The sequence below is a fragment of the Dama dama genome, chromosome 28 (assembly GCF_033118175.1).
Source record: "Dama dama isolate Ldn47 chromosome 28, ASM3311817v1, whole genome shotgun sequence".
NCBI classification, from domain to species: domain Eukaryota; kingdom Metazoa; phylum Chordata; class Mammalia; order Artiodactyla; family Cervidae; genus Dama; species Dama dama.
The window spans coordinates 46469822-46496281 of NC_083708.1; the positions used below are offsets into that span (position 1 = coordinate 46469822).

Genomic DNA, 26460 nt, shown 5'->3' on the forward strand with positions numbered 1-26460 from the left:
AATTATGGAGAGGTAAACCTGAAATGATATTCTAGTAAGAGGTGGGAAAGTCGGTGGCAAAGGCACACAACACAACTGGCATTTCATTTCAGTGTGACAACAGTCTTTTTGACAGCAGGTTAGTTTAACACTGAACATCCCACCAAAACAGTAATCCATTTCCAAGAGCATAATAATTCATTGTTGCCCTTCACTGTGTATTAAATGTCACCCATCACTGTGACAGGAAACTAAAAGCTACAGCACACTAGTCAGGAGCCAAAATCAAAGCTGTTAATGCAAGCACTTTGGACAGGGTTTTCCAAACCCAGTTAAACCACCAAAAAAACCCCACTATGTTTACAACATCTTTACCGCTGAGCTCCAAGAGAAATACAGAATATTTGTGCAAGTATGAGGACTCTCAGTAAGGCAATAGCCTTGTCATCTTGTGACTACAGACCATGTTAGAGCCAACACATGTATCAAGACGGTCCTGGCAGTCACTGTAATAATAACAAACCCTTGAGCGGGTTCTAGGCAGACTAACCCTTGCTCCCCTGCAACCTAACCGAATAACACAATAGTTAATACTCTAATATAATAAAAACCATACAAAATAATTCAACACAAAATTATATAAGAAATTCCTATATTCTTTTTAACAAAGAAAATCTAATCTTACGTATTTAACAGTTTGAGTATCCCTGATTTGCTATTCTTGATGAGAAGGCCAGGTTAGTCAATATTACTTGGTTTCTTTTCCTCTTTCGCCTATATTTGTCCTATTCATTTGCCCATTTAAGTAACCTAAGAAATTTTTCTGTGTAATAATATCCTTACTACCAAAATTGGTATAGTATTATTTTCCTTCTTCAGAGTTTATTTGTATCTAATTTTAAAATGCCAATTTCAGAATAAAATATGCAATGTTCTTATATGCTTAGTGAATATTATTAAATTTACATCAATCCTGTTGGAGGGAAATGTATATGCCATTATTACTTTCTTTTACGTTCAACTTTTAGTTCTTAATTTCTATATACCAAACTACTAAGGACCTCAGACCAAGATTTACATGCTAAATTTCCAAACAGCTCTAGTTTTCTTGGAAACAACTATAGCTAAAAGAAAATTTCAAACTCTCTAATATTATAGGGATTTAAATTGACTCATTTTATGAATAGGATCTATCATATCAATATTATCTATATTTTTAAAAAAGGAAATATTTGAAGCAAGGTGAAAAATAATCTTTCATTAGTACAAAGGGTGGGTTCCCTAAATAGGCTTATTATATGACTAATTGCCATCTCTATGCTAATATACCTAGATTAAAGGAAACAAAAGAATGGAAAGAAAGAGAAAAAGATTTAGGGGCACATATGATTAAGTACAAGTTCATCATGGACAAGATTTCTTCCTAATCCTCTGTCAGCCAAGAGCTATTGTTAGAATACCTAGGGTAAGGCCATTGTATGCCTAGAATGCAGTAGCTCAGGTTCATTTTTACTCTTAAATAAGAGTTCTCAGTTAATTAAGATAAGCATGCTGATTATATCATTATGCTATAAACAACAATGCAACTGTTTGCGAGAGATCATGGACTATAAAGCCATTCCAGGACAAAAAGTAAGATCATATATCTTGTTCTTAATACTCACTAAAATAAATTTAGAGAATTTTCAAGTATTTCTTAGAATTTTTCTCATAAAAAAGTGAAGGGAAATACTAAAATGGTATCATAATTTACCTTTAAATTTAATTTTAAAAATATAAAAATCTAAGAATTATTATCATTTATCAGTTGATCACAAATTTAATGTTGTTAATACTGTGATACAACAGATATTCAATAAGACTCAAATATAGTATTCTAATGATAAATAACAATCTGCTTAATGTCTTATTCCCTTTATAGTTGTATATTTTTCAGTGAAACATACATTAACAAGTCATCTTTAGATAAATATATATAAAATATATGTAATCATTAAAAATGTTGGGTAACTATAAAATATTTGCATCACTTTCATTCAAACTCAATATAAATTAATCTATAGATGAAAGTTATAAATTAATGTTTAATACTTTATGGAATCCTAATTCTCCAGGGTTCACTACAGGTTGAAGAAATATTTGACTAATTGAGTGAATGATTGATAGAATAATTAAAGTGGAAACAGAAAACAAACTGAAGGTGTGGCTTGGTAGCTAACAAGATAAAGAAGATTAATTGCAACAATAATAATTGGGACAATGTTATCTGGTGACTGAGAAAAGTAAAGTAATGCCAATTAAAAATTGGAATGATATTTCAATCATTTATTATATTTTAATTTTGAGATAAAATAGATATTACATAGTTTCTCAAAATATCATATAACATAATATGCAATAATTTAAGAAATATGAATTCTGTTGAAGTGATATTTCTTTAGAACTTTGCATTTTTGTGAATTTCAGTGGAAATAAAATGATATCTGAGAATTTTTAAATGTAATTTGTCTTTCTCTGTTATCTTATGAGGATAAGGACAAAGAATATGCATAAAGAAAACTTGATTTTAATTCTGACATCAGTAATGATGTCAACTTCATCAGTGATCTCTGTGCGGCATAAGATATAATGCTTATTCATAGATAAAATAAAAATGCTACGCTTATTTTGAATTGATAACAAATGATTATAATGCCATTCAAAAGCTAATTAAATTCTTTGCAATTGAAATTCAGACATTTTGCTGTTATTTGTACATCATGAACTTCTTTCACAGTAGCAGGAGTTCAATACAATGTCAGAGTGGATTTTAGTTATCCAAAATGATTTGGTTTTGGAGGTTCAGTTTAGAATTTAAACTTAATCTATTCATGAAATTTTCTTTTCATTTGAGTTTTAGTTTTTTTTTAATTGACAATATTTATATGAGATAATAATGTTGAGAATTGAAGGAAATATTCTGAGATAATAAGTAAAGAATTGATTTTCACTATGTATACTTTTCCAAGAACATCAAATATATTTATTACTTAATAGAGGATACCCTATACTATTTTTAATAGAATATTTGTTAATTTACCCATAAATGAAGATATTAAACTTAATTTTTCAAACTATATGAAACTGTTATCTCATTATTGAATAATGTGCTGAAATAGAATCATTTTCAAATCCATTCATTTAATCACTGACAAAATTCAACAGTAATATTCTAAAAGTCAAAGACACTAAAAAATGGCATACCAGTTAATGGTATGTTTTTAGATAGAAGGACATGGATGTATTTCTATTGTTTAAAATTTGTATAGGTTATCATAATTCTACAGATATTATATGATTTCATGTTTATCAAAGTAAGAGCTATAGAAAATTTTAGAAGTTAAGTGCAAATCAATATCACATGATTCTATTTGCTAACACACTTTTAAGCTGGAATTATATTCAGATGTCTCCGTATTTGCTTTTGAAGCTAATTTTAGAAGATTTAGGCACAGAGTGTTAGGAATATCTAAAATTTCTAAGTTGATTTTAAAGTAATTCAATAGTCTCTGCTTAAGATCCCCTGGAAACTGATATTAGAACTTAATTTAGCTTGACTGATGCCCACACAATTGCCTCATAACTGTCTCAGGACATTTTCCTCTAGGCTTTGTTTATATCCTTCCTGAGAATTTTGTTAATATGATTAAGAGGGAACAGGTGTACCTGCAGACATCAAAAAAGAACTTGCTATACTTCAGAATCTTTGTTTTTTTCTGTTTGTTCTGTGGGTGGGTTGCAGAGTTCTTTACTCATTGAATTATTTAAGCTATAATCCATGAACTCAAGTCTCTGAACATATAAACCAGGATGGCTTGTGTTGGACACTATAAAAAAAAAAGATGCAATTGGTTCAAAGAATCTCAATCATGAGGTTGGGTTTTATTTACACAAGATATGGAAAAAACTGGAGCTAAAAATTTATGAGTTTCATACTCCAAATTCTCATTTTGGGGGCAAAACACTCTAAAATTCAAATAAAAATTTTAATTCAATCTACCATGTAACTACATATGCAATATGAATATATGATTCTAATACATTTTCAGTCAAATACAACTAATAATTTTCTGAAGGACTCGTGTATTGATACTGAAACTATAAGGTGGACAATTATAAGTCTATATAACATTTATGTGTAAATATATACACATATTTCAGAAATATATACACACACATTTCAGAAATGTGTATTATAAAAATATATGATAAAAATTTTATTCTTTTCTTAACTGAATAAACTAAGTATTTTTCACTGCTAGGAAAAAGTATATGACTTCATTAAAAATGTTCAAGGAAGGACAAATATTCTTAGTGATAATTGATCGGAAAACTCCCACATAAAGTAATTGAAAAAAAATAACCCACATATATAATACTTAAATTTGGATTAAAACAAAAATATTTATATTTGTACTTTTTAAGTATTATCATCAATGTGAAAAATTATAATTCATCTTGGATTTAGAGTTCTCTTTTTGATATCTGATAGAATATAAATATTCAAAGACTACACCAAGCATTGACTCTGAAAGTCATTTGAGTAACAATGGAGCTCTGAGTCCAGGGATAGTTTTAATCTCCTTAATCAAGACAAAAAAAAAACTAAACCATATCAAAATAATCTATCTATTGAAAATTTGATAGTGAGGTAAACAGAAATAAAAAATGACCACAAATATTCACTTCCAGAGGGACAAGAGAGTAGCAAAAACCATATATAGTGAGGTATATCATAGACTTTAAAAGTCATTATAAGATATAAACATATGTATTTTTCACTTAGGCATTTGAGTTCCTGATCCTGTGATTGAAATATACCCTACAAGTCAACAAATATAATGCAATTTTTTGTGGTGATATGTTTATTATGTGAAAAAAAATACACATTTTACATAGAAAATCATGATAGGTTTTTATACTTAAAAAGCTTATTTTTAATCAGCATCTTTTTTTTAAAAAAAAAAAACTCCTTTTAAATTTTACTACTTTGGTTTTTCTTATAAGTATTTCATTAATTTAAATTAGTAAAACATATTGTTTTGCTGTCTGGTCCAAGATAAATTTTCAAAATGAGGAAATAATTTTTATATCATAGTGATCGGAACTGCTTTTAGTTTCTGATTAAAAAGAGTAATCTCTAACACAGCTATAGCTTACTGACATAACCAGCATGCTTTCTGCCCAAAAAGGCATCACAGTACATTTTAATAAGCTATATGACTTAAAAGTTCATTATTCTACAGCACTCCATGGGAAATAAAGGAAAAGAAAAGAAAAATTGATTGTGACTTTTGACAATTATTAGTTAGAAAAAAGAGGTAACAATTGCCAAAAAAATCACAAAAGTGAGCATGTTACCTGGCTATGACAAAGAGCACACAACTGACACCCAAGTAAGCCAGCAGAATATACATCCAGATATCAGGGGAGAGAGGATTCAGGAAGGAGAAGACGCCTGGGTTTGTACCATTGGGCTTGCGGTACAAAATACTTATTCCAAGTGTCATAAAGGGCTTGGAAAAGTCGATGACCTTCTCTCGAACGTAGGTAATAGCCAGTGGAGCAACTGCAAGGTCAGCTTTCTGTAGAGAGAAACATAAAAAAGGAGAAAAAAAAAATGCTCTTAAGTCACAAGAAAGTAGCAATCATGTTCAATAAAACAAAGACTTTACACTTCGGAATTGTCTCAAAACAGTCACGTTAACATTTAAAGCATTCTTTACTCTGAAGTGAAGTATTTGATTTACTCTGCTACTCATTTTTGTAATTTTCTAGATTAGCAAATCCACAGTTATGGCAAGCACATATAGAAAGAAAAAACTGTATAGGATGAAAAAACTGGAAAAACTATCATACATTTAGTACTTGAATTATCATGCTATTAAACTAGCTCACAATACTTTTAATTTGAACTTTATAAACAATATAAATTGTGATTTTCTAAATACTATGGTCAAATTGTAAATAATAATAATAATGACCTCAAATTATGTAACTGATAATCAGGAAACATTTCTTTTACTGGTTTTAAAACTATAGAGTACGGTTAAAATGTTTTAGTCTTTAAACAGTTAACATTGTGAAAATCCTCTTTTAATATGATTGTGTTTACTGCCTCTGAGTTTTGTTCCTATCTCTCTAATTTGTTTTATATTATTTAATGAAAATCCTTGCAGCCTTGCCTAAATCACATTAGGAAATTAGTTTTTCAATTTTCACAAAGTTGCTAATTTTCCACGGTAGCTTAAATATGTTAAATTGCTAATGCTTTTCACTCACTATGTTATAACCATCTGTCAGGGATGAACTTAAGCTCTAATGTATTTCAAAAAATAATTATAATATTTTGAAATAACAAACATTTATTTCAACCTATGATGGGAACCTATATTTCTACATTTCTTTTACGTTTATAAATACATGGAGCTTTCAGAGAATATATAGAAATGCTCATCTGAAAAAGCTACAGAAAGGTGTACAGCAAAATGAAATTGGCCCTCTACTCTTCCCTTCTCTCAGGGATTGTTGGAGGACTTAAGGAAGAAATTTCTCTAAGAGGCTAAGTTTGTTGACAATATTATTCTGAGTGTGCGTTTGTGTGCATTTGTGTGTTGGAGGGGGGCACGGGAGGTGCTTGGATAGAATATCTTCGATAGTTGCAGTGGAGAAAGACAGACATTTCCTAACAACCAGAAAGGAAAAACAGATCTTCAGGGTCCTGGGAAGAGTACAATCATATTTCACATTCATGAGTCAAGGAATATCAATTTAACACTAATAATATCCTTGCAATATTTGCTATGCAACAGGCATTGTGCTAAGAAGGCTCCTTGAATTGTTACACTTAATTATTACACAATCCTACTATTAGTCCCAGTTTCAGACACGGAAAGTGAAACCACAGATGTTAAAAACTTGCTCATTGTCACAGTGCGAATTTAGCAGTGGAACCAAGGGCATAAACCTAAGCTTTTGGAATCTATACTAGAACCAACCAAGACGTGCATCTCAGAAACTGGAAATGGAACCGTGGAGACATTATTCATTCATTCATGACAGAGTCTGTAGAACCGGAAAGGGAACAATAATGCATAGAAGCAAGGGTGGGGATTGATAGATTATAGTCTCAGAATTTAGAGGGTCAGGTGCAGAGTTCAAACAAATATATTTTCCACAAAAGAGATAGCACTTCCTCCAAGACAGAAGAAAAGGAAGTAAAGATCATGTGAAAAAATAAACAAGTTAGGGAAGGAAAGTGATAATTACAAGATTTATATATATATATATATATATATGGTACTAAGAAACGGACAACATAGAGTGGTGGTTTATTCCTAATTTGGTGATTGAATTCAGCACAGTTTTATCACGTGTCACTTAACTTCATAAACTGCCCTCCACCTAGGCGCACAGAAAGCAAAATTTTGTCACATCTAAAATGTGAGTGAATATGCTTTAAACTCATAAAATACTTTTTAATTCATAAAATATTAACAAAAGTTAAGAAACAATTCAAGTAACATATATTAAGACAAATTTACTACATTATTCCAAAGATGCTGTTCCATGGGTTTATATTAATATGATTGACAAAGCATATATCAAATTTCAAAATTTATTCAGCATTGCCTAAAAAAAGTTATATTCCAATTATTAAAGGAAAAAAACCCACAAATATATGTAGTATGCTTTCAGTTATAAAATAAATCAATCATTTGAAACAAAAGATACAGATACTTTTAACCAATTAAAAAAAACACAGAGTGGTACATGTGTAGAATAGAATATTATCCAGCAACATAAAGAAATGTGCTGTGTGTTAGTCATTCAGTCGACTCTTTGTGACCCCATGCACGCATGAACTATAGCCCACCAGATTCTTCTATCTATGGAATTTTTCAGGCATTAATATTGTAGTGGATTTCCTTTTCCTATTTGGAGGATCTTCTCAATCCAGTGATCCAACCTGCAACTCTTGCATCTCTTGCATGGGCAGGTGGATTCTTTACCACTGGGCCACCTGGGAAGCCCTCAAGAAATGTGCTATCAAGCCACAAAAAGACATAGAAGACCTTAAGCACAAATTGCTATGTGAAAGAGGCCAGTCTGAAAAGACAACATACTGTATAATTCCATATATATAACATTCTGGAAGAGACAAAAGTATAAATGCACTAAAGAGATCAGTGAGTACCCAGACATCCAGAGATGAGAGAGTAATGAAATAGGTAGAGCACAGAACAGTTTCAGGGCAGTGATGCTATCCTGTTTGACACTGTAATGATGGACGCACGACACTACGCATTTATCAAAGTCCATAAAACTAAAGGAAATCCATCAAATGGAAGATACAAAGAAGAATGAACCTTAGTGAAAAAATATCAGTAAAAGTTCATCACTTGTAACAAATGTACTACACTCATGGTGTCTAATAATAATATGGTGTCTGATAATAAGAGCAATTGTAGGGAAAGGGGTAAGATAGAAGAAGATATATAGAATCTCTACTTTCTGCACAATTTTATAATAAACCTAAAACAGATCTTAAAATGCCTATTAAGTATTTTTAAATAAGAGAATTTTTAAACCATATCCTCAGTTAGTAGAATTCATGTTATATGTTGATTAATTAAAACTAGGTTGTTAACTATTAAAAATAAAACACAAAATTTACTGAACATCACTTGTCAAAAATAAGCCATATCTGATGCACACCAAAGATATTTTAAAAATTCATTTTAAAAATGAGACCTCAGAACTTTCTTGCAGCAGTAAAGATGACCACTTACTTATACATTATAGCATTATCTGTTAATAAGCTCTAACCTCATTAGAAACCCATTAATAATATAATAATTTTGGAATCTAATCAAGATGTTATTATATTGAAGATGTTTATAATGAGAGCTGTGGTATTTTCTCATCAAACATCATGTTATTAAAGATTGAGCATTTGGAGAAAAGACCTTGATGGTAAAATAGAATCACCCCAGAACTTTCCATCTCTATAGATAGAGGTTAATATAATTTAATGAAAATTGATTTAGTAATTGACTTTATTTTAAAGAATAAAGTATTCCTGGATTAGGAAGAGCCAGCAGTCAAAACTGATTTTTAAAAATGATTTCATCAAAAGAAATATAAATAAGTAAATTGTTATGTGTCACATGAATAGTACAAAGGAAAGGGAGAGTTCACGTCTACCATCAGATTGGGTCACAGAAGACCTTTCCAAACAATTATACTTGCATTACAGCTTGAAGAAAGAACCTGAGATGACAAAGGTCTGAATTAGGAGGGTGATAATAGCAGGAAAAAGGAATATGTTAGCAGTAACTAGCATCAAAGGGATTCATCCTGGGTCAACACTATATTGCATTCTTTGCCCATAATAGTTGCATCAATTCTCACAACAGATAAACCAAATTTGTAGTGTGATTTCCTTTCCATGGATGAAAAATCCAGAACTGTGAGAGTTTAAACAGTTTGATCCCAAAGATGATTTAACCATATTAATTTCCCACCATTTTCTGTACAATCATCCAAATACATCATGACTAATTCTTCTGCTACAGTTCCTATATTCCCCTGCCCCAAATGATCTCCCCACTTCTCCACTATACAAATTCTATAAGACACATCTCTGATTCCTTTCCTCCAATGTAGGCATCCCTGAACATTCCGTACACATTAATTTCTCCTAAGCAAATGTTTAAGCACTTATAAACTTAACCATGCAATTTAACATGAAACGATATTTCGTTGTGTTATTTCTGAGTTTTTCACAGGTAAGTCACCTAATATGAGAGTTCTGAATGCACACATTGTTGCAATTGTATTATCAGAATGTAAGCACTTTGAAGCCTGCAGGCATTCTCTTCAATCAAAGCACATAGCACTGAACTGAGAGAATGGTAAAGTAGCTCTCCCTGGAAATTTCACAAAGATGTCTAGGCAGCACTATTTTATTAATTTAATAAGGATTAATTTACCATCATTCTATGTGAAACTCCTCCAAACTGTCTTATTTAGCCCTTGATCATAATCAATGTAACATCTCTAGGGTAATGGACAAATCTGACACCAAGGAATAGCTTAGCAAATGTTTGCTGAACAAAGTTTCAATTTAAGTTACTAAAATGTTAAAAGAAAATTAAAAGGAAATCACTGAGAATTTTAAAATTAAACTTTTTTCTGATCTTGTACTAGAAATGAGATTTATTTGTACATTAATATAATTCCTAGTGAACTAACCGTCTAGGGAGAACAGACTAATTCTTTTTGTGGAGTTATATAGCTAATAGCAGTCCTTTGATTAATGTCTCATTAAAGATCAAAGAAGAATGGTAGAATTTATTGGTGTAAGTTCTAATTCCATAATACAAAAATTAGATAATAAAGTATATCTTCATGAATGCCATAATGACCCAAAATTTGATCATGTTAACAAAACCTTTATTATGAAGTCCAAGAATCAAGGAATATAACAATGTTATTTGTGACCTGATCAGTGAAACATCTTATGCATATTTCTGAAAGTTCTTGCAATTTAACAATAGAAAACCAGTTCTAAACAGCTTCTTTTCCATAGTTTTCTGAAATGCTTAGTAAAGGGGTAAAACAACTAAAGTAGTAAGTGCACTGAATAAACTGGAAAGTTTTAACTGATTTAGTTAAGACATTTAAGCTAGTTAAAAAATGATGTGTATTAAATTAAATGCCACTTATCAGCAGTGGCACACTTTCCCAAATTCTTCACAATGTATAAGTGTGAACAAATGCTTTGCCTCTGTGTGTACTTTCAGAGAAACACAGTTCATTTTTTGTAAATATGGTAGAGAATCCTCCCAGTCGGAATCTTGCGTACCTGCTTTCGGTCTTGTGCAATTAGTATCTGTTCTTCATCTGAAAACCAGAAAGGTTTTTAGATTTTTCTTTTTCAGCTGTTTCTTTCTTTCTTTTTTTTGAAGGATAACTGCTTTACAGAACTTTGTTGTTTTCTGTCAAACATCAACATGAATCAGCCGTAGGTGTACCTATGTCCCCTCCCTTTTGAACCCCCCTCCCATCTCCCTCCCCATCCCACCCTCTAGGTTGATATAGAGCTCCTGTTTGAGTTTCCTGAGCCAGACAGCAAATTCCCGTTGGCGATCTATTTTACACATGGTAATGGAAGTTTCCAAGTTATTCTTTCCATACAAATCTCACCCTCTCCCCATGTCCATAAGTCTATTCTCCATGTCTGTCTCTCCACTGCTGCCCTGTAAATAAGTTCTTCAGTACCATTCTTCTAGAGTCTGTATATATGTATGTTAGAATTTGATATTTATCTTTCTCTTTCTGACTCACTTCACTCTGTATAATAAGTTCTAGGCCCATCCACCTCATCAGAACTGACTCAAATGTGTTCCTCTATATGGCTGAGTCATATCCCATTGTGTAAATGTACCACAGCTTCTTTATCCATTCATCTGTTGATGGACATCTAGGTTGCTTCCATGTTCTAGCTACTGTAGATAGTGCTGCAATGAACAATGGGATACATGTGTCTTTTTCAGTTTTGGTTTCCTCATGGTATATGCCTAGGAGTAGGATTGCTGGGTCATATGGTGGCTTTATTCCTAGTTTTTTAAGGAATCTCCATACCGTCTTCCATAGTGGCTGTATCAATTTACATTTCCACCACCAGTGCAAGAGCTTTCCCTTTTCTCCACACCCTCTCCAGCATTTATTGTTTGTAGACTTTTTGATAGCCACTCTGACCAGTGTGAGGTGATATCTCATTGTGGTTTTGATTTGCATTTCTCTAATAATGAGCGATGTTGAGCATCTTTTCATGTGTTTGCTAGCCACCTGTATGTCTTCTTTGGAGAATGTCTGTTTAGGTCTTTTCCCACTTTTTGATTGGGTTGTTTGTTTTTCTGGCATTGGGTTGTATGAGCTGCTTATACATTTTGGAAATTAATCCTTTGTCAGTTGTTTCATTTGCTATTATTTTCTCCTATTCTGAGGGTTGTCTTTTCACCTACTTATGGTTCTCTTTGCTGTGCAAAAACTTTTATGTTTAATTAGGTCCCACCTCTTTACTTTTGTTTTTATTTCCATTACTCTAGGAGGTGGGTCATAGAAGATCTTGCTTTGATTTATGTCATCGAGTGTTCTGCCTATGTTTTCCTCTAAGAGTTTTACAGTTTCTGGTCTTACATTTAGGTCTTTAATCCATTTTGAGTTTTTCTTTGTGTATGGTGTTAGAAAGTATTCTAATTTCATTTTTTGACACATAGCTGTCCAGTTTTCCCAGCACCACTTATTGAAGAGGCTGTCTTTGCAACATTTTATATTCTTGCCTCCTTTGTCAAAAATAAGGTACCCATAGGTGCGTGGGTTTATTTCTGAGCTTTCTATCTTGTTCCATTGGTCTGTATTTCTGTTTTTGTGCCAGGACCATACTGTCTTGATGACCGTAGCTTTGTAGTATAATCTGAAGTCAGGAAGGTTGATTCCCCCAGCCCCATTCTTTTTTCTCAAGACTGCTTTGGCTATTCAGCATCTTGGTGTTTCCATATGAATTGTGAATTTTCTTCTTCTAGCTCTGTGAAAAATGCCATTTGTAATTTGATAGGGATCACACTGAATCTGTAGACTGCATTTGGTAATGTAATCATTTTCACAATATTGATTTTTCCTACCCATGAATATGGAATACCTCTCCCTCTGTTTATGTCATCTTCTATTTCTTTCATTTAAAAGACCTTTCTCGTCTTTTTCTTTTTTTTCTTCAAATGTGCATTTCTTTAATTTTGAAAAATATACACAGGAGAAGCCATGTGTTTTACATAGGAATACACACATTAACAAAGCATTTCTTATATTTTCCCAAAACTGTATTATATCTGTCTGAAATTTATAAATTAAATATATCAGAACCTTTTAAGTTAAAATGAGATCCCTGAAACTACTGGATATGCTCAACTTTTTCTCAAGATCAAATGAACAGAGAATATGAATATGGTTTGTGTTAAATAAGGTTTATTGTTAGCTTTATTGCCTATAGTCTATAAGATGCAACTTTATTGTGGCTTTGCAAACAGAATACATTTCTTAAAAAAAAAAACTGATCAAAATTTTCGTACATATACCTCTATACAATAGATTACAGTGCAACACTATTGTTACATAAATATAGAAATACTATAGAAGCCAAGAGCACAGAGTAAGCAAAAGAAACACAATCCTGAGCCATCTAAAAAAGATGATTTGATGAATCCTTTTAAGTGTAGGTTTAGAAAACATGGAGGAGGGGAAAAAAAAATACATGCACACTGCATTCAGGAGTGAAATACTTAAATTCCTGTTCAGCAAGACACATGTTGGGGGCAAATGGTGAGTTTCAGACACATGCACACTCACTCATTCTCCCGTTTCTTCTCCTGCTACCAGAAAGACCTTTCTGGTCTTTTAAATGTACAAACCAAATTATCATTTCTTGCTCAGAATCTTCTACTGACTTCCAACACACAGAGAATAAGATCTAAGCTCAGCCTACATCACACTGGCTACCTCTTCAATATCAGTTCCAATCACCTGCTGGTCTTAGTTGGATTACTCTTGTTCCAACAATGTTGGTCCCCATGTTAATTTAAAAACCTGTGCACACATTTCTGTTCAAGATCTTTCTACTTGCTATTCCTTCTGCCTGGACATCTTGTCCCTCACACTTCCACATAGCTTATTCTCTTCTTTCATTATGTGTCTGTTCTGATGTCAGTCACTCAAAGGGATCTTTCCTGACCATTCATTCAATCACATTTATGTACTAACCATGTTTTCATTTTCTTCATAAAACTTACCATAACCTGAAATTATGTCACTCATTGTCAACCTATTTCAATAGAATAGACGTTCCTTTAGAATAAGGAGTTTCTTTTATTGTGTACAATTCTGTATTTCCAGTACCTAAGTACAGTGTCTGACACAAAGTAGTCATTAATTAACAAATTAATTATGTTTAATTTATTTATAATAAAGTTATTATAAATAATAATAAATAATTATTTATAATAAATAATAATTTATTTATTATAAATAATAAATTAATTGATTAACATTTAAAATGAATGAGTAAATGGATAACACTATCACTATTGCTAACTCTACCTCCAGAACTCCCCAGACTTCTTTACAGTAGATAATATTCTTGAGGTTCATCTTCTGACTGATTTTTCTCCTAAAGAATTCTTCTAGATTGGTTTTGTATCATTGTTGTCATAAAGACCACACAGTAATAAAGATAAAAATATTTACGGAAGACACCTGCTTCCTTTTCCTTCAGACCTGATATATTTAGGTCTCTATTTCTGGCCGCATGAAAGAGAGATGTATACATAAATTTCACATCAAAGTTTAGACTTCCATCAATTGTATATATAACATACTGTATACAACCTAGTGTCCAATTTTTAGATTCTCAAAAAAGCTTATATTTGAAAAATATCCCTTACAGTTGCTTTTCACCAAAGTAGCAACCACAAGGTCCACAATGGAAAGTAAAGTAGTCAAATGAGTTTTTAAAATAAGGATTATTTCACACATGAAGACCTGGCTAAGGACAAAAGAGAGAGAATTCAGAGAATTCTGGTTATGCGGTGGCTAGGACACTGCACCTCCACTGCAGAGGGCATGGGTTCAATCCCTGGCTGGGAACTAGGGGCTCACGCTGTATGGAGCAGCCAAAAAAACCCCTGCAAAGTCAAAAGTCAGACACTAACAGTAGTAGATTCAGCTGCTGCTTCAGCAGCTGTCACGTTATTAGTGCTTAAGTAAGCCTGCAGATAATTTCAAATGATATTGACTAAATCTACCAATCTTGCCACTAATGACAGAATGAAAAATGAACTTCTCAACTGATGATTCTTTAGAAGAGCCATGACTCCAAAACAATGATTTTTGTTTTGGTGGTGAGAGATAGGTGGTTAATTTTTTTAAAATTGTATTTTCCTTTCATTCCCATCCAGAATCTGATTTCATTGTAAGCTCTCAACTGAATGGTTTAGAAATTAATATTCCTATACTAAAATTGTACCTCTTTTCTCACTGCAATATTTCCATGAAATTTATGTATTTATGGATTAATTAAGCTTTACTAAGCTCCCTCAGGAAAAAAAATATAGGTTCACAGAAATTGAAGTTTTTTTTTCACATTGATAATTTCAAGAAAACTAAATTTCTAATAAAAACAATTGGAAACATGCATATTAATATTTCAAAGTGGAATTTAGTATACCTATTATATACATAAGCAAAGCACTGCATGATGGTGTCTCTGACATTTTCTTTCTGGATTTTTGGTATTACAGATTTCCTGATTTTAAAATAATTAATGTCTTTTAAAATTATAATTTGAGTTAAAATATTTTATTCTGCAAAAGACAATCACTTAAGTAGTAATGATATTCTATTACTTTCTACAATTCCTATGGCTATATTTAAACATACAGTAAAAAAAACACAAGGAAAAAAATCCTAAAATATTATCCAAAATGTTATTCTATATTCATCCAACAAGTACTTGAGAAGTGAGAGATGTTGAATCGCAGCTTTGACACAAACTTATATGCAAGTTTCAAACCAGAAACTAGAAACATGTCAACATGGTATTTAAAATCTCAGGTTAGTTCTTAAGCCTATAAAACATTCATACAATTCATTTTTATTGATTTAAGCCATTATTTCACCTACATATCTTCAGCTAAACCTGCTTTCATACCCCAGTTTAAATGCTCCGGGAACAGCACTGGTGGACCGAGGAAAACTACTAGCACTAGAATGGATGACTATAAACTACAAGAAACCGTCTTAATGGAACTGTGAACTTGTAATTCTGCTCTAGTAAACCATTCTTCAATGGACAATTGATTAAGCACACTGAATTTCCAGGATCTATTTTAAAATAATAGATAAATTATAAGAGTTGTAAATAATCAATGTTATTAAATTTTCCAGTTATGAGCAGGTTATGCTAAAAATGGACACTACTTAGTTTAGAATAAATTTAGAATTAATTTATTCAGACTATTTCTTGCAAAAACATTCCTTCACAAAGGATTATCAAAATCTGACTACGCACCAGGCCTGGGCAAAGTTTAGGACACAAAGGTGTTTATGACAATCTCACTTCTCAGGTGACAGCTACACAGGAAAGGTTAACATAGAAACAACTGGAAAGATATAGTAAGTACTTCAGTTAAACTATGTATATGGTGCAACTGTACTATAATCTTACTGACTTTCCCCACTGTTACTCTAATGGGTTAATACAAAATGATATTCATTACCAGAATTTACATTAATATTGCAAACCTGGAGTTGAAATGGGACTGATACATAAATGTTCCATCAGTAGCAGTATTAAAGGAAGTGGGATGAACTCAAAAAGGAAGAGGGAGAGGCATTATAAGCCATCTTAAAGCTCCTAACTAGTTATTCTCCATCACAGGATTAACCACAATAGCTATGCTGAGGAGGTTAAAAATAAAGTGATCTTTAATTTTTTTAAAGTGATCTTTAAAATGATTCATTCTTCAGTACATTGTTAGACTCACTTAAAAATTACAGAGAATAAATGATAATAAGATCTTCTGTATATCTTCCAACAGAAGAAAGATAGTTCAGTTCAGTTCAGTCATTCAGTTGCGTCTGACTATTTTGGGCCCCATGGACTGCAGCAAGCCAGGCTTCCCTGTCCATCGCCAGGGGTTACTCAAACTCATGTGCATTGAGTCGGTGATGCCATCCAACCATCTCATCCTCTGTCATCCCCTTCTCCTCCCACCTTCAATCTTTCCCAGCATCAGGGTCTTTTCAGATGAGTCCGTTCTTCATATCAGGTGGCCAAAGTATTGGAGTTTCACCTTTAGCATCATTCCTTCCAATGAATATTCAGGACTGATCTCCTTTAGGATTGACTAGTTGGATCTCCTTGCAGTCCAAGGGACTCTCAAGAGTCTTCTCCAACACCACAGCTCAAAAGCATCAATTCTTCAGTGCTCAGCTGTCTTTATAGCTCAACTCTCACATTCATACATGACTACTGGAAAAACCATAGCTTTGACTAGACAGACCTTTGTTGGCAAAGTAATTGGCAACATTTGATCTCTGGTTCCTCTGCCTTTTCTAAATCGAGCTGGAACATCTGGATGGTCATGGTTCATGTACTGTTGAAGCCTGGCTTGGAGAATTTCTAGCATTACTTTGGTAGCGTGTGAGATGAGTGCAATTGTGCAGTAGTTCAAAAATTCTTTGACATTGCCTTTCTTTGGGATTGGATTGAAAACTGACCCTTTCCAGTCCTGTGGCCACTGCTGAGTTTTCCAAATTTGCTGGCATATTGAGTGCAGCACTTTCACCGCATCATCTTTTCGGATTTGAAATAGCTCAACTGGAATTCCATCACCTCCACTAGCTTTGTTTGTAGTGATGCTTTCTAAGGCCCACTTGACTTCACATTACAGGATGTCTGGCTCTAGGTGTGCGATCACACCATCGTGGTTATCTGGGTCATGAAGATCTTTTTTTTTTATAGTTCTTCTGTGTATTCTTGTCACCTCTTCTTAATATCTTCTGCTTCAGTTAAGTCCATATCATTTCTGTCCTTTATTGTGCCCATCTTTGCACGACATGTTCCCTTGGTATCTCTAATTTTCTTGAAGAGATCTCTAGTCTTTTCCATTCTATTGTTTTTATCTACTTCTTTGCAGTATCACTGAGGAAGGCTTTCTTATCTCTCCTTGCTATTTTTTGGAACACTGCATTCAAATGGGTATATCTTTCCTTTTCTCCTTTGCCTTTAGCTTCTCTTCATTTCTCAGCTATTTGTAAGGCCTCCTCAGACAACCATTTTGCCTTCTTGCACTCCTTTTTCTCAGGGATGGTCTTGCTCACTGCCTCCTGTACAATGTCATGAACCTCCATCCATAGTTCTTCAGGCACTCTGTCTATCAGATCTGATCTACATCTCGCTTTCACTGTATAATCATAAGGGATTTGATTTAGGTCATACCTGAATGGTCTAGTAGTGGTTTTTCCCTACTTTCTTCAATTTATGTCTGAATTTGGCAATAAGGAGTTCACAATCTGAGCCAAACTCAGCCCCCAGTCTTGATTTTGCTAACTGGATAGAGCTTCTCCATCTTTGGCTGCAAAGAATATAATCAATCTGATTTTAGTATTGACCATCTGGTGATGTCCATGTTTAGAGCCTCCTTTGTGTTGTTAGAAGAGGGTGTTTGCTATGGCCAGTGTGTTCTCTTGACAAAACTCTCTTAGCCTTTGACCTGCTCTGTTTTGTACTCCTAGACCAAATTTGTTTATTACTCCAGGTATATCTTGACTTCCTACTTTTGCATTCCAGTTGCCTACAATGAAAAAAGACATCTTTTGGGGGTGTTAGCTCTAGAAGTTCTTGTAGGTCTTCATAGAACTGTTCAACTTCAGCTTCTTCACTATTATTGGTTGGGGCATAGACTTGGATTACTCTGATATTGAATGGTTTCCCTTAGAAATAAAAAGAACTCATTCTGTCATTTTTGAGATTGCATCCAAATACTGCATTCTGGACTCTTATTGACTATGATGGTTACTCCATTTCTTCTAAGGTATTCTTGCCCACAGTAGTAGATATAATGGTCATCTGAGTTAAATTCACCCAGTCCAGTCCATTTTAGTTCACTGATTCCTAAAATGTCGATGGTCACTCTTGTCATCTCCTGTTTGACAACTTCCAATTTGCCTTGATTCATGGACCTAACATTTCAGGTTCCTAAGCCAAATTGCTGTTTTCGGCATCAGACTTTACTTCCATCACCTGTCACATCCACAGCTGGGTACTGTTCTTGCTTTGCCTTTGTCTCTTCATTCCTTCTGAAGTCATTTCTCCACTGATCTCCAGTAGCATATTGGGCACCTACTGACCTGGGGAGTTCATCTTTCAGTGTCATATCTTTTTGCCTTTTCTTACTTTTCATGGGGTTCTCAAGACAAGAATACTGAAGTGGTTTGCCGTTACCTTCTCCAGTGGACCATGTTTTGTCAGATCTCTCCACCATGACCCATCCATCTTGGTTGCAGTGAGTTAGACAAGGCTGGCTCATAGTTGCATTGAGTTACACAAGGCTGTGGTCTATGTGGTCAGTTTGGTTAGTTTTCTGTGATTATGCTTTTCATTTTGTTTGCCCTGTGATGGATAAGGAGAAGAATCTTATGGAAGCTTCCTGATGGGAGAGATTGACTGAGAGGGAAACCGGGTCCTTATTCTGACAGGCAGGGCCATGCTCAGTGAATCTTTAATCCAATTTTCTGGTGATGAGCAGGGCTGTGTTCCCTCACTGTTGGGGCTTCTCTGGTGGCTCAGCTGGTAAAAAATCCAACTGCAATGTGGGAGACCTGGGTTAGATCTCTGGGTTGGGAAGATCCCCTGGAGAAGGGAAAGGCTACCCACTACAGTATTCTGGCCTGGAGAATTCCATGGACTGTATAGTCCATGGGGTTTCAAAAAGTCAAACACAGAAGATAAGCTCTGTTCTTATCTAAGAACAGAGATAACATTTTGCTAAATAGAACATACCTCTCTCCCAGAGCTTACTTTACAAATAGATTTACCTCTTATGCAGAATTACTAAGCAAACCTAACTAAGTGGGTCAAATCTAAATTATAAATTTACTTAACTCCTTACATTTGAAAGTCTGTATTATATGCTTAGAACAAATACAAAGCACATATTAGTATTTGTTAAACAGATAAACGGGACTTCCCTGGTGCCTCATTGGTAAAGAATATGTGTGTGCTAAGTCGCTTCAGTCATATCAACTCTTTGTGACCCCATGGACTGTAGCCTGCCAGGCTCCTCTGTCCATCAGACTTTCCAGGTAAGAACACTAGAGTGGGTCACCATGCCCTTCTCCAGGTGATCTTCCTGACCCAAGGATTGAACCTGCATCTCTTGTTTCTCCTGCATTGGCAGGTGAATTCTTTAGATTTAGTGTTGTCTGGACACAACTTAAACTAAACAACAACAGAACAGATCAGTTCAGTTCAGTCGCTCAGTTGTGTCCGACTCTTTGTGACCCCATGAATTGCAGCATGCCAGGCCTCCCTGTCCATCACCAACTCCCGGAGTTTACTCAAACTCATGCCCATCGAGTTGGTGATGCCATCCAGCCATCTCATCCTCTGTCATCCCCTTCTCTTCCTGTCCCCAGTCCCTCCCAGCATCAGGATCTTTTCCAATGAGTCAACACTTCGCATGAGGTGGCCAAAGTATTGGAGTTTCAGCTTCAGCATCAGTCCTTCCAGTGAACACCCAGGACTGATCTCGTTTAGGATGGACTGGTTGGATCTCCTTGCAGTCCAAGAGACTCTCAAGAGTCTTCTCCAACACCACAGTTCAAAAGCATCAATTTTTCGGCACTCAGCTTTCTTCACAGTCCAACTCTCACATCCATACATGACCACTGGAAAAACCATAGCCTTGACCAGATGGACCTTTGTGGGCAAAGTAATGTCTTTGCTTTTTAATATGCTATCTAGGTTGGTCATAACTTTCCTTCCAAGAAGTAAGTGTCTTTTAATTTCATGGCTGCAGTCACCATCCGCAGTGATTTTGGAGCCCCCCAAAAATAAAGTCTGACACGGTTTCCACTGTCTCCCCATCTATTTCCCATGAGGTGATGGGACAGAACAGACAGACTGTTATAATAATACACACAGTAAGAAAGAACTTTGGGCAACAAAATATTCAGATATATCTAAATAGCTAGCTGGTATTGCATGTAGATATCTTTATAATTGACACTCTAATAAAAAATACTTTGTAATATGTTTTGTCTGGTTTCCATGACTAATGAAGTTCCTCTGTTGCTGTTGTTTAGTCTCAAAGTCACGTGTGACGCTTTTGCAACCCCGTAGACTTTAGCCGGTCAGGCTCCTCTGTCCATGGAATTTCCCAGGCAAGAATACTGGAGTGGGTTGCCATTTCCTTCTCCAGAAAGTCTTCCCAATCCATAGATGGAACCCATTATCTCCTGCATCGGCATGCAGATTCTTTAGTCACCTGGGATTTCCAGTGAAATTCTTTAAATCTGCACTACTTAATCGCTTTAAAGGTTTTAACTGTTTATTTGATATTTGTTAAAATGTTTGATGGAGAAGGAAACGGCAACCCACTCCAGTATTTCTTGTCTGGAGAATTCCACAGTCAAGCCTGGTGGGCTAGAGTCCATGGGGGTCACAAAGAGTTGGACATAACTAAGTGACTCACTTTCACTTTCACTTTCAAAATGTTTGAGGTATGAGGGAACTAAGAATCCTGACATCTATCCGAATCATTCACTCAATTATTTAACAACTTATTTTTGAGCAACTCACTAGTTTATTTACCAGATATTTATTCATGAACGACTGCTTTGTGATAGGAGCTGTTCCAGATGTTCACAGTACTGTAGAGACAGACAAAGCGAAGCAAAGAGACAGCTATCAAGAAACAGTTAGACGCTAAGATGTCAGGACATGAAGAGTGCCGAGGAGGAAGATAAATCAGGTTAAGAGGATCAGAGTGTGACTAGGGAAGAAGGGACTAAGATGACAAAGGAAATCTCTCCAAAGTCCTGATGTTTGAGTTCAGACCTCAGTGAAGTGGGGGATAAAGCCCTGAGATGTTCTGATCAGAGTTCCCTGGCAGAGGGACTTATAAGTTCCAAATGCTCTGGGGTAGAAAGGAGCTGGGTGTGTGGGAGGCGGAGTAAACATGTCTCCACCTCCCCCCACCCCCTCAAGCTTCTCTCACTTTAGTCATTCTACTGATCCTCTTGAGAAAGTCCCATGGAATATAGGAACATCACATGACACACACTTCAAACCCTAAACAGAAGGTGTCAGATTTAGAAAACTTTTGCTATCGCACCTCTCATTTCACTCTTGTTTGGTTTTTCCAATAAAAGAAAATGATACCATTTAGATTTATGCTCTTCTATTTACCCTATAATTGTGATCTCTATAAATTCTTTTATTTAAATTAACTGCAAAAGAGCTGTTTAGTTGTGCCTTAGAATTTGTTAAAATACTATAATACCAATTAAATATTTAAGAAAAACCTCATGTTTGTAGTAATTCAGTTTTATATAAATAATACTAGAAAAATTGGTCAATAATACTGTCCACAGTAATTCTGAATCTGTGACATGACTTTACTCCTATATCCACCTATGTGATCACTGACGCCCTGAGGAAATCCGTCAATTAGTAAAAATAGCTTTATGATTTTCTGCAAATATCACTGAGGAACAGAATTGCCTTTCAGAATAGTTGACTTTTCTAATAATCCAGGTGTAATGATTGAGCTGATACCACTTCCCTGTGTTTATTAATAAAAATTGAAGTTATTCCCGTATTTGTTTAATACAATTTAATAAAATATTCCCATATATTTAAGGATGCTTGAATAACTCACAGTTAATTCTGAACAAAAAGATTAAATAAGAAAAATATTTGCTGCAAAACAGCAAACAAAAACCTAATACTGCTATAGTTGCAGTAGTGTTTAACAGTAGAAAACTGAATGCAATATTAAGAAATAGATCCATAAAACAAAGGTTAGAATTTTCCATTTATTATTTTATCTAAGCTACCCCCACTTTGGTCCTTCTTTCTGCCTTTCTTCCTTCTTCCCTAACTCTTTCTCTTCTTTCTTTTTACTTCCCTAAAACCAGAACAAATGACTTTTTGTGTGTTGCTAAAAACCTTATGCAATAGAATTGTGTCTAATTTCAGATGTAGAAGAACTTGATGGAAATCATAAGTGAAAATGTTTTTATTGCATGAAAAACAGGCTACTATTCCAGCCTGCTTAGATCTTATATCTATCCATTGTACTAGAATTTCACATCTCAAATTTTTAGAAAATTTCCAAATTCAGAAACAGGCTGATACATGAAGGTATTTTCTCAAGATCACCTGTAAGCTGGGACTGTGAGTAGTTTTCACGCCTTATAAGGGAATAGTTAATAAGTTAGAATATAACAAGAAAGAATTACTATGCATTATTAAGCGGCATTTTACAACATTTCCAATGAAACTGTGTCAACACTGAGAAAGTGAAAGTGAAAGTAGCTCATTCGTGTCCCACTCTCTGCGACTCCATGGGCTATACAATCCATGGAATTATCCAGGTCAGAATACTGGGGTGGGTAGCCTTTCCCTTCTCTAGGGGATCTTCCCAACCCAGGGATCAGACCCAGGTCTCCCACATTGCAGGCAGATTCTTTACCAGCTGAGCCACAAGAGAAGCCCAAGTATACTGGAGTGGGTAGCCTATTCCTTCAATGGTCAATGAATATAGAAACACAATATTAACCATGAATTCAGCTCAATAAAAACATAGTAAAAATGAAACCTATAGATTATATGCATTTTGAGTTATACCAACTAATCAAAATTATATTGCATTTTTAGATCTCAATTTAAGTAATTGAACAAGATAAAACAACCAAGAAAATGTAAATAAGTACTGATTGTTGGGTCCTTGATGTCATTAAGGAGTCATATTTTTCTTATGTGATAATGAGAGTGTTTCCATTTTTTTTTAATTTCAGTTTCTTTCTTTTAGTGGTAAATACCAAAGTGTACGTAACATGATATGAAGTCCTAAGATTTGTCTCAAAATAATGCAGGTGGCAAGCAAGTGTGCAGGGCCAGAGATGAATAAAAATGGCCGTGTATTTATAACCCATGAGGCTTGGTGATGGGTACATAAAACTTCCTTTTTCTTTTCTATTTGTACATTTTGAAAAGTTGTATAATACAATGTTTTTAAAGTATAGAATCAATGTAAATAAACTGAGCAAAATGTTAATAATGCATATCCCAAGTTAGAATAAGTTTTTTTATACTATTTCTCAATTTTATAATTTTCATCTACTGAAAATATATTTATTCCAAAGAGAAAGAACAATATGTGTCATTTAAATATATATGTATCCTTCCTTGGAAACTTTTACTAATCAAATGAAATGCAACTATGAACAATAAGTTAAATCTAGAGAATTTTTGTGGTCATTTTATTTAAGAATGTAAAGACTAATATTCCATGGTGTATATGTACCACAGTTTCCTTATCCATTCATCTGCTGATGGGCATCTAGGTTGCTTCCATGTCCTGGCTATTATAAACAGTGCTGCGATGAACATTGGGGTGCACGTGTCTCTTTCAGATCTGGTTTCCTCAGTGTGTATGCCCAGAAGTGGGATTGCTGGGTCATATGGCAGTTCTATTTCCAGTTTTTTAAGAAATCTCCACACTGTTCTCCATAGTGGCTGTGCTAGTTTGCATTCCCACCAACAGTGTAAGAGGGTTCCCTTTTCTCCACACCCTCTCCAGCATTTATTGCTTGTAGACTTTTGGATAGCAGCCATCCTGACTGGTGTCTAATGGTACCTCATTGTGGTTTTGATTTGCATTTCCCTGATAATGAGTGATGTTGAGCATCTTTTCATGTGTTTGTTAGCCATCTGTATGCCTTCTTTGGAGAAATGTCTGTTTAGTTCTTTGGCCCATTTTTTGATTGGGTCATTTATTTTTCTGGAATTGAGCTTCAGGAGTTGCTTGTATATTTTTGAGGCTAATCCTTTGTCTGTTGCTTCATTTGCTATTATTTTCTCCCAATCTGAGGGCTGTCTTTTCACCTTACTTATAGTTTCCTTTGTTGTGCAAAAGCTTTTAAGTTTCATTAGGTCCCATTTGTTTATTTTTGTTTTTATTTCCAATATTCTGGGAGGTGGGTCATAGAGGATCCTGCTGTGATTTATGTCGGAGAGTGTTTTGCCTATGTCCTCCTCTAGGAGTTTTATAGTTTCTAGTCTTACATTTAGATCTTTAATCCATTTGGAATATTACTCAGCTGTTAAAAAGAATTCATTTGAATCAGTTCTAATGAGATGGATGAAACTGGAGCCCATTATACAGAGTGAAGTAAGCCAGAAAGACAAAGAACATTACAGCATACTAACACATATATATGGAATTTAGAAAGATGGTAATGATAACCCTATATGCAAAGCAGAAAAAGAGACACAGAAGTACAGAACAGACTTTTGAACTCTGTGGGAGAAGGCGAGGGTGGGATGTTTCGAGAAAACAGCATGTATATTATCTATAGTGAAACAGATCACCAGCCCAGGTTGGATGCATGAGACAAGTGCTCGGGCCTGGTGCACTGGGAAGACCCAGAGGAATCGGGTGGAGAGGGAGGTGGGAGGGGGGATCGGGATGGGGAATACGTGTAAATCCATGGCTGATTCATGCCAATGTATGACAAAACCCACTGCAATGTTGTGAAGTAATTAGCCTCCAACTAATAAAAATAAATGAAAAAAAAAAAAAAAAAAGAATGTAAAGACTGAGATACACATGAAAAGTTTTGCTTGACCAAAACCTACCAATTAACTTTAGTACAAATGCAGCTTTCTTTTGACAGCAAATAATTTTAAAACATGAATGTGTAAATAGTTAAAGGACTCTTTTACTTTAATTTTAATTTCTGAAAAGCAATCAATGTATTTGAGGGTAATGAATAATAAGCTCCCCTTTCATAATAAGTATTTTATCCTGAACAGTTCTGATGAAGTATCTGATATCAAGTATTAAATAGCATGTTGAAGAAAGTATTATTATCTATCATAGCTATTGATTTTTAGCTTTTTTTAATATGCCCATGGAGTTTTTCCAGGAGTAAGAGGGAACAATACTCAATTTGATTATATTTCTGAATCTTTCCATATATACACAAAAACTCAGAACAATGGCTAAATTATAAAAACGTTATATATTCATGACTTCAGAAGGTAATTACTACTCATTCACTGGTTTAAAAGTTCACATAAATATATCTCATAGTAGAGTAAAATAAGCTTCTATTTTCTCATCTGTGAAACAATATGACAGGCTCTATCAATCAGTATTTACTGGTAGACTAGGCAGAATAGGGATCCCTCCCAGCATTTATATAAGATTCCTTGAAGCAAGAAATACCAAAGGAATGATAAAAACATAATGAATTGTATGAAGAAAAGATCAATGGAGTTGTTAGGAGAAGATTCAGGGAATACTTTGAGACATAAACAATGAGCAAGAAAGACCAATATAGCAATTAATAATCATAGATTCTGGATTTATTAGTGATCCAAACTTCCTGATCAGCATCCAGAGTCTGTTTCCATGGTAGGTAGCTGCAGAAAGGGGTATATTTAGTCTGCCAGAATACAGTTTTCCAAAATAACGGACTAAAACATAGGGCACTGGCAACAGTGGGGGTCATACAGTTCTAAGAATGACCTTGACATTTGCTCAGCTATAAGAAAGATCACATCCAGTCTGGGTTCTATTTAGCTAG

At 34.4% G+C, this 26460-nt stretch overlaps 1 protein-coding gene across 6 annotated transcripts in view; it reads right to left on the reverse strand.

Annotated features, from left to right (window-relative positions):
* Nucleotides 1-26460, reverse strand: part of GRIK2 (glutamate ionotropic receptor kainate type subunit 2) — a 725919-nt gene that overhangs the window by 158750 nt on the left and 540709 nt on the right. For all 6 annotated transcript variants that reach the window (XM_061131531.1, XM_061131528.1, XM_061131529.1 and 3 more), the window contains one exon: nucleotides 5380-5603. In XM_061131531.1, the coding sequence (XP_060987514.1) occupies nucleotides 5380-5603 (224 nt within the window). The remainder of the gene's footprint in view (nucleotides 1-5379; nucleotides 5604-26460) is intronic.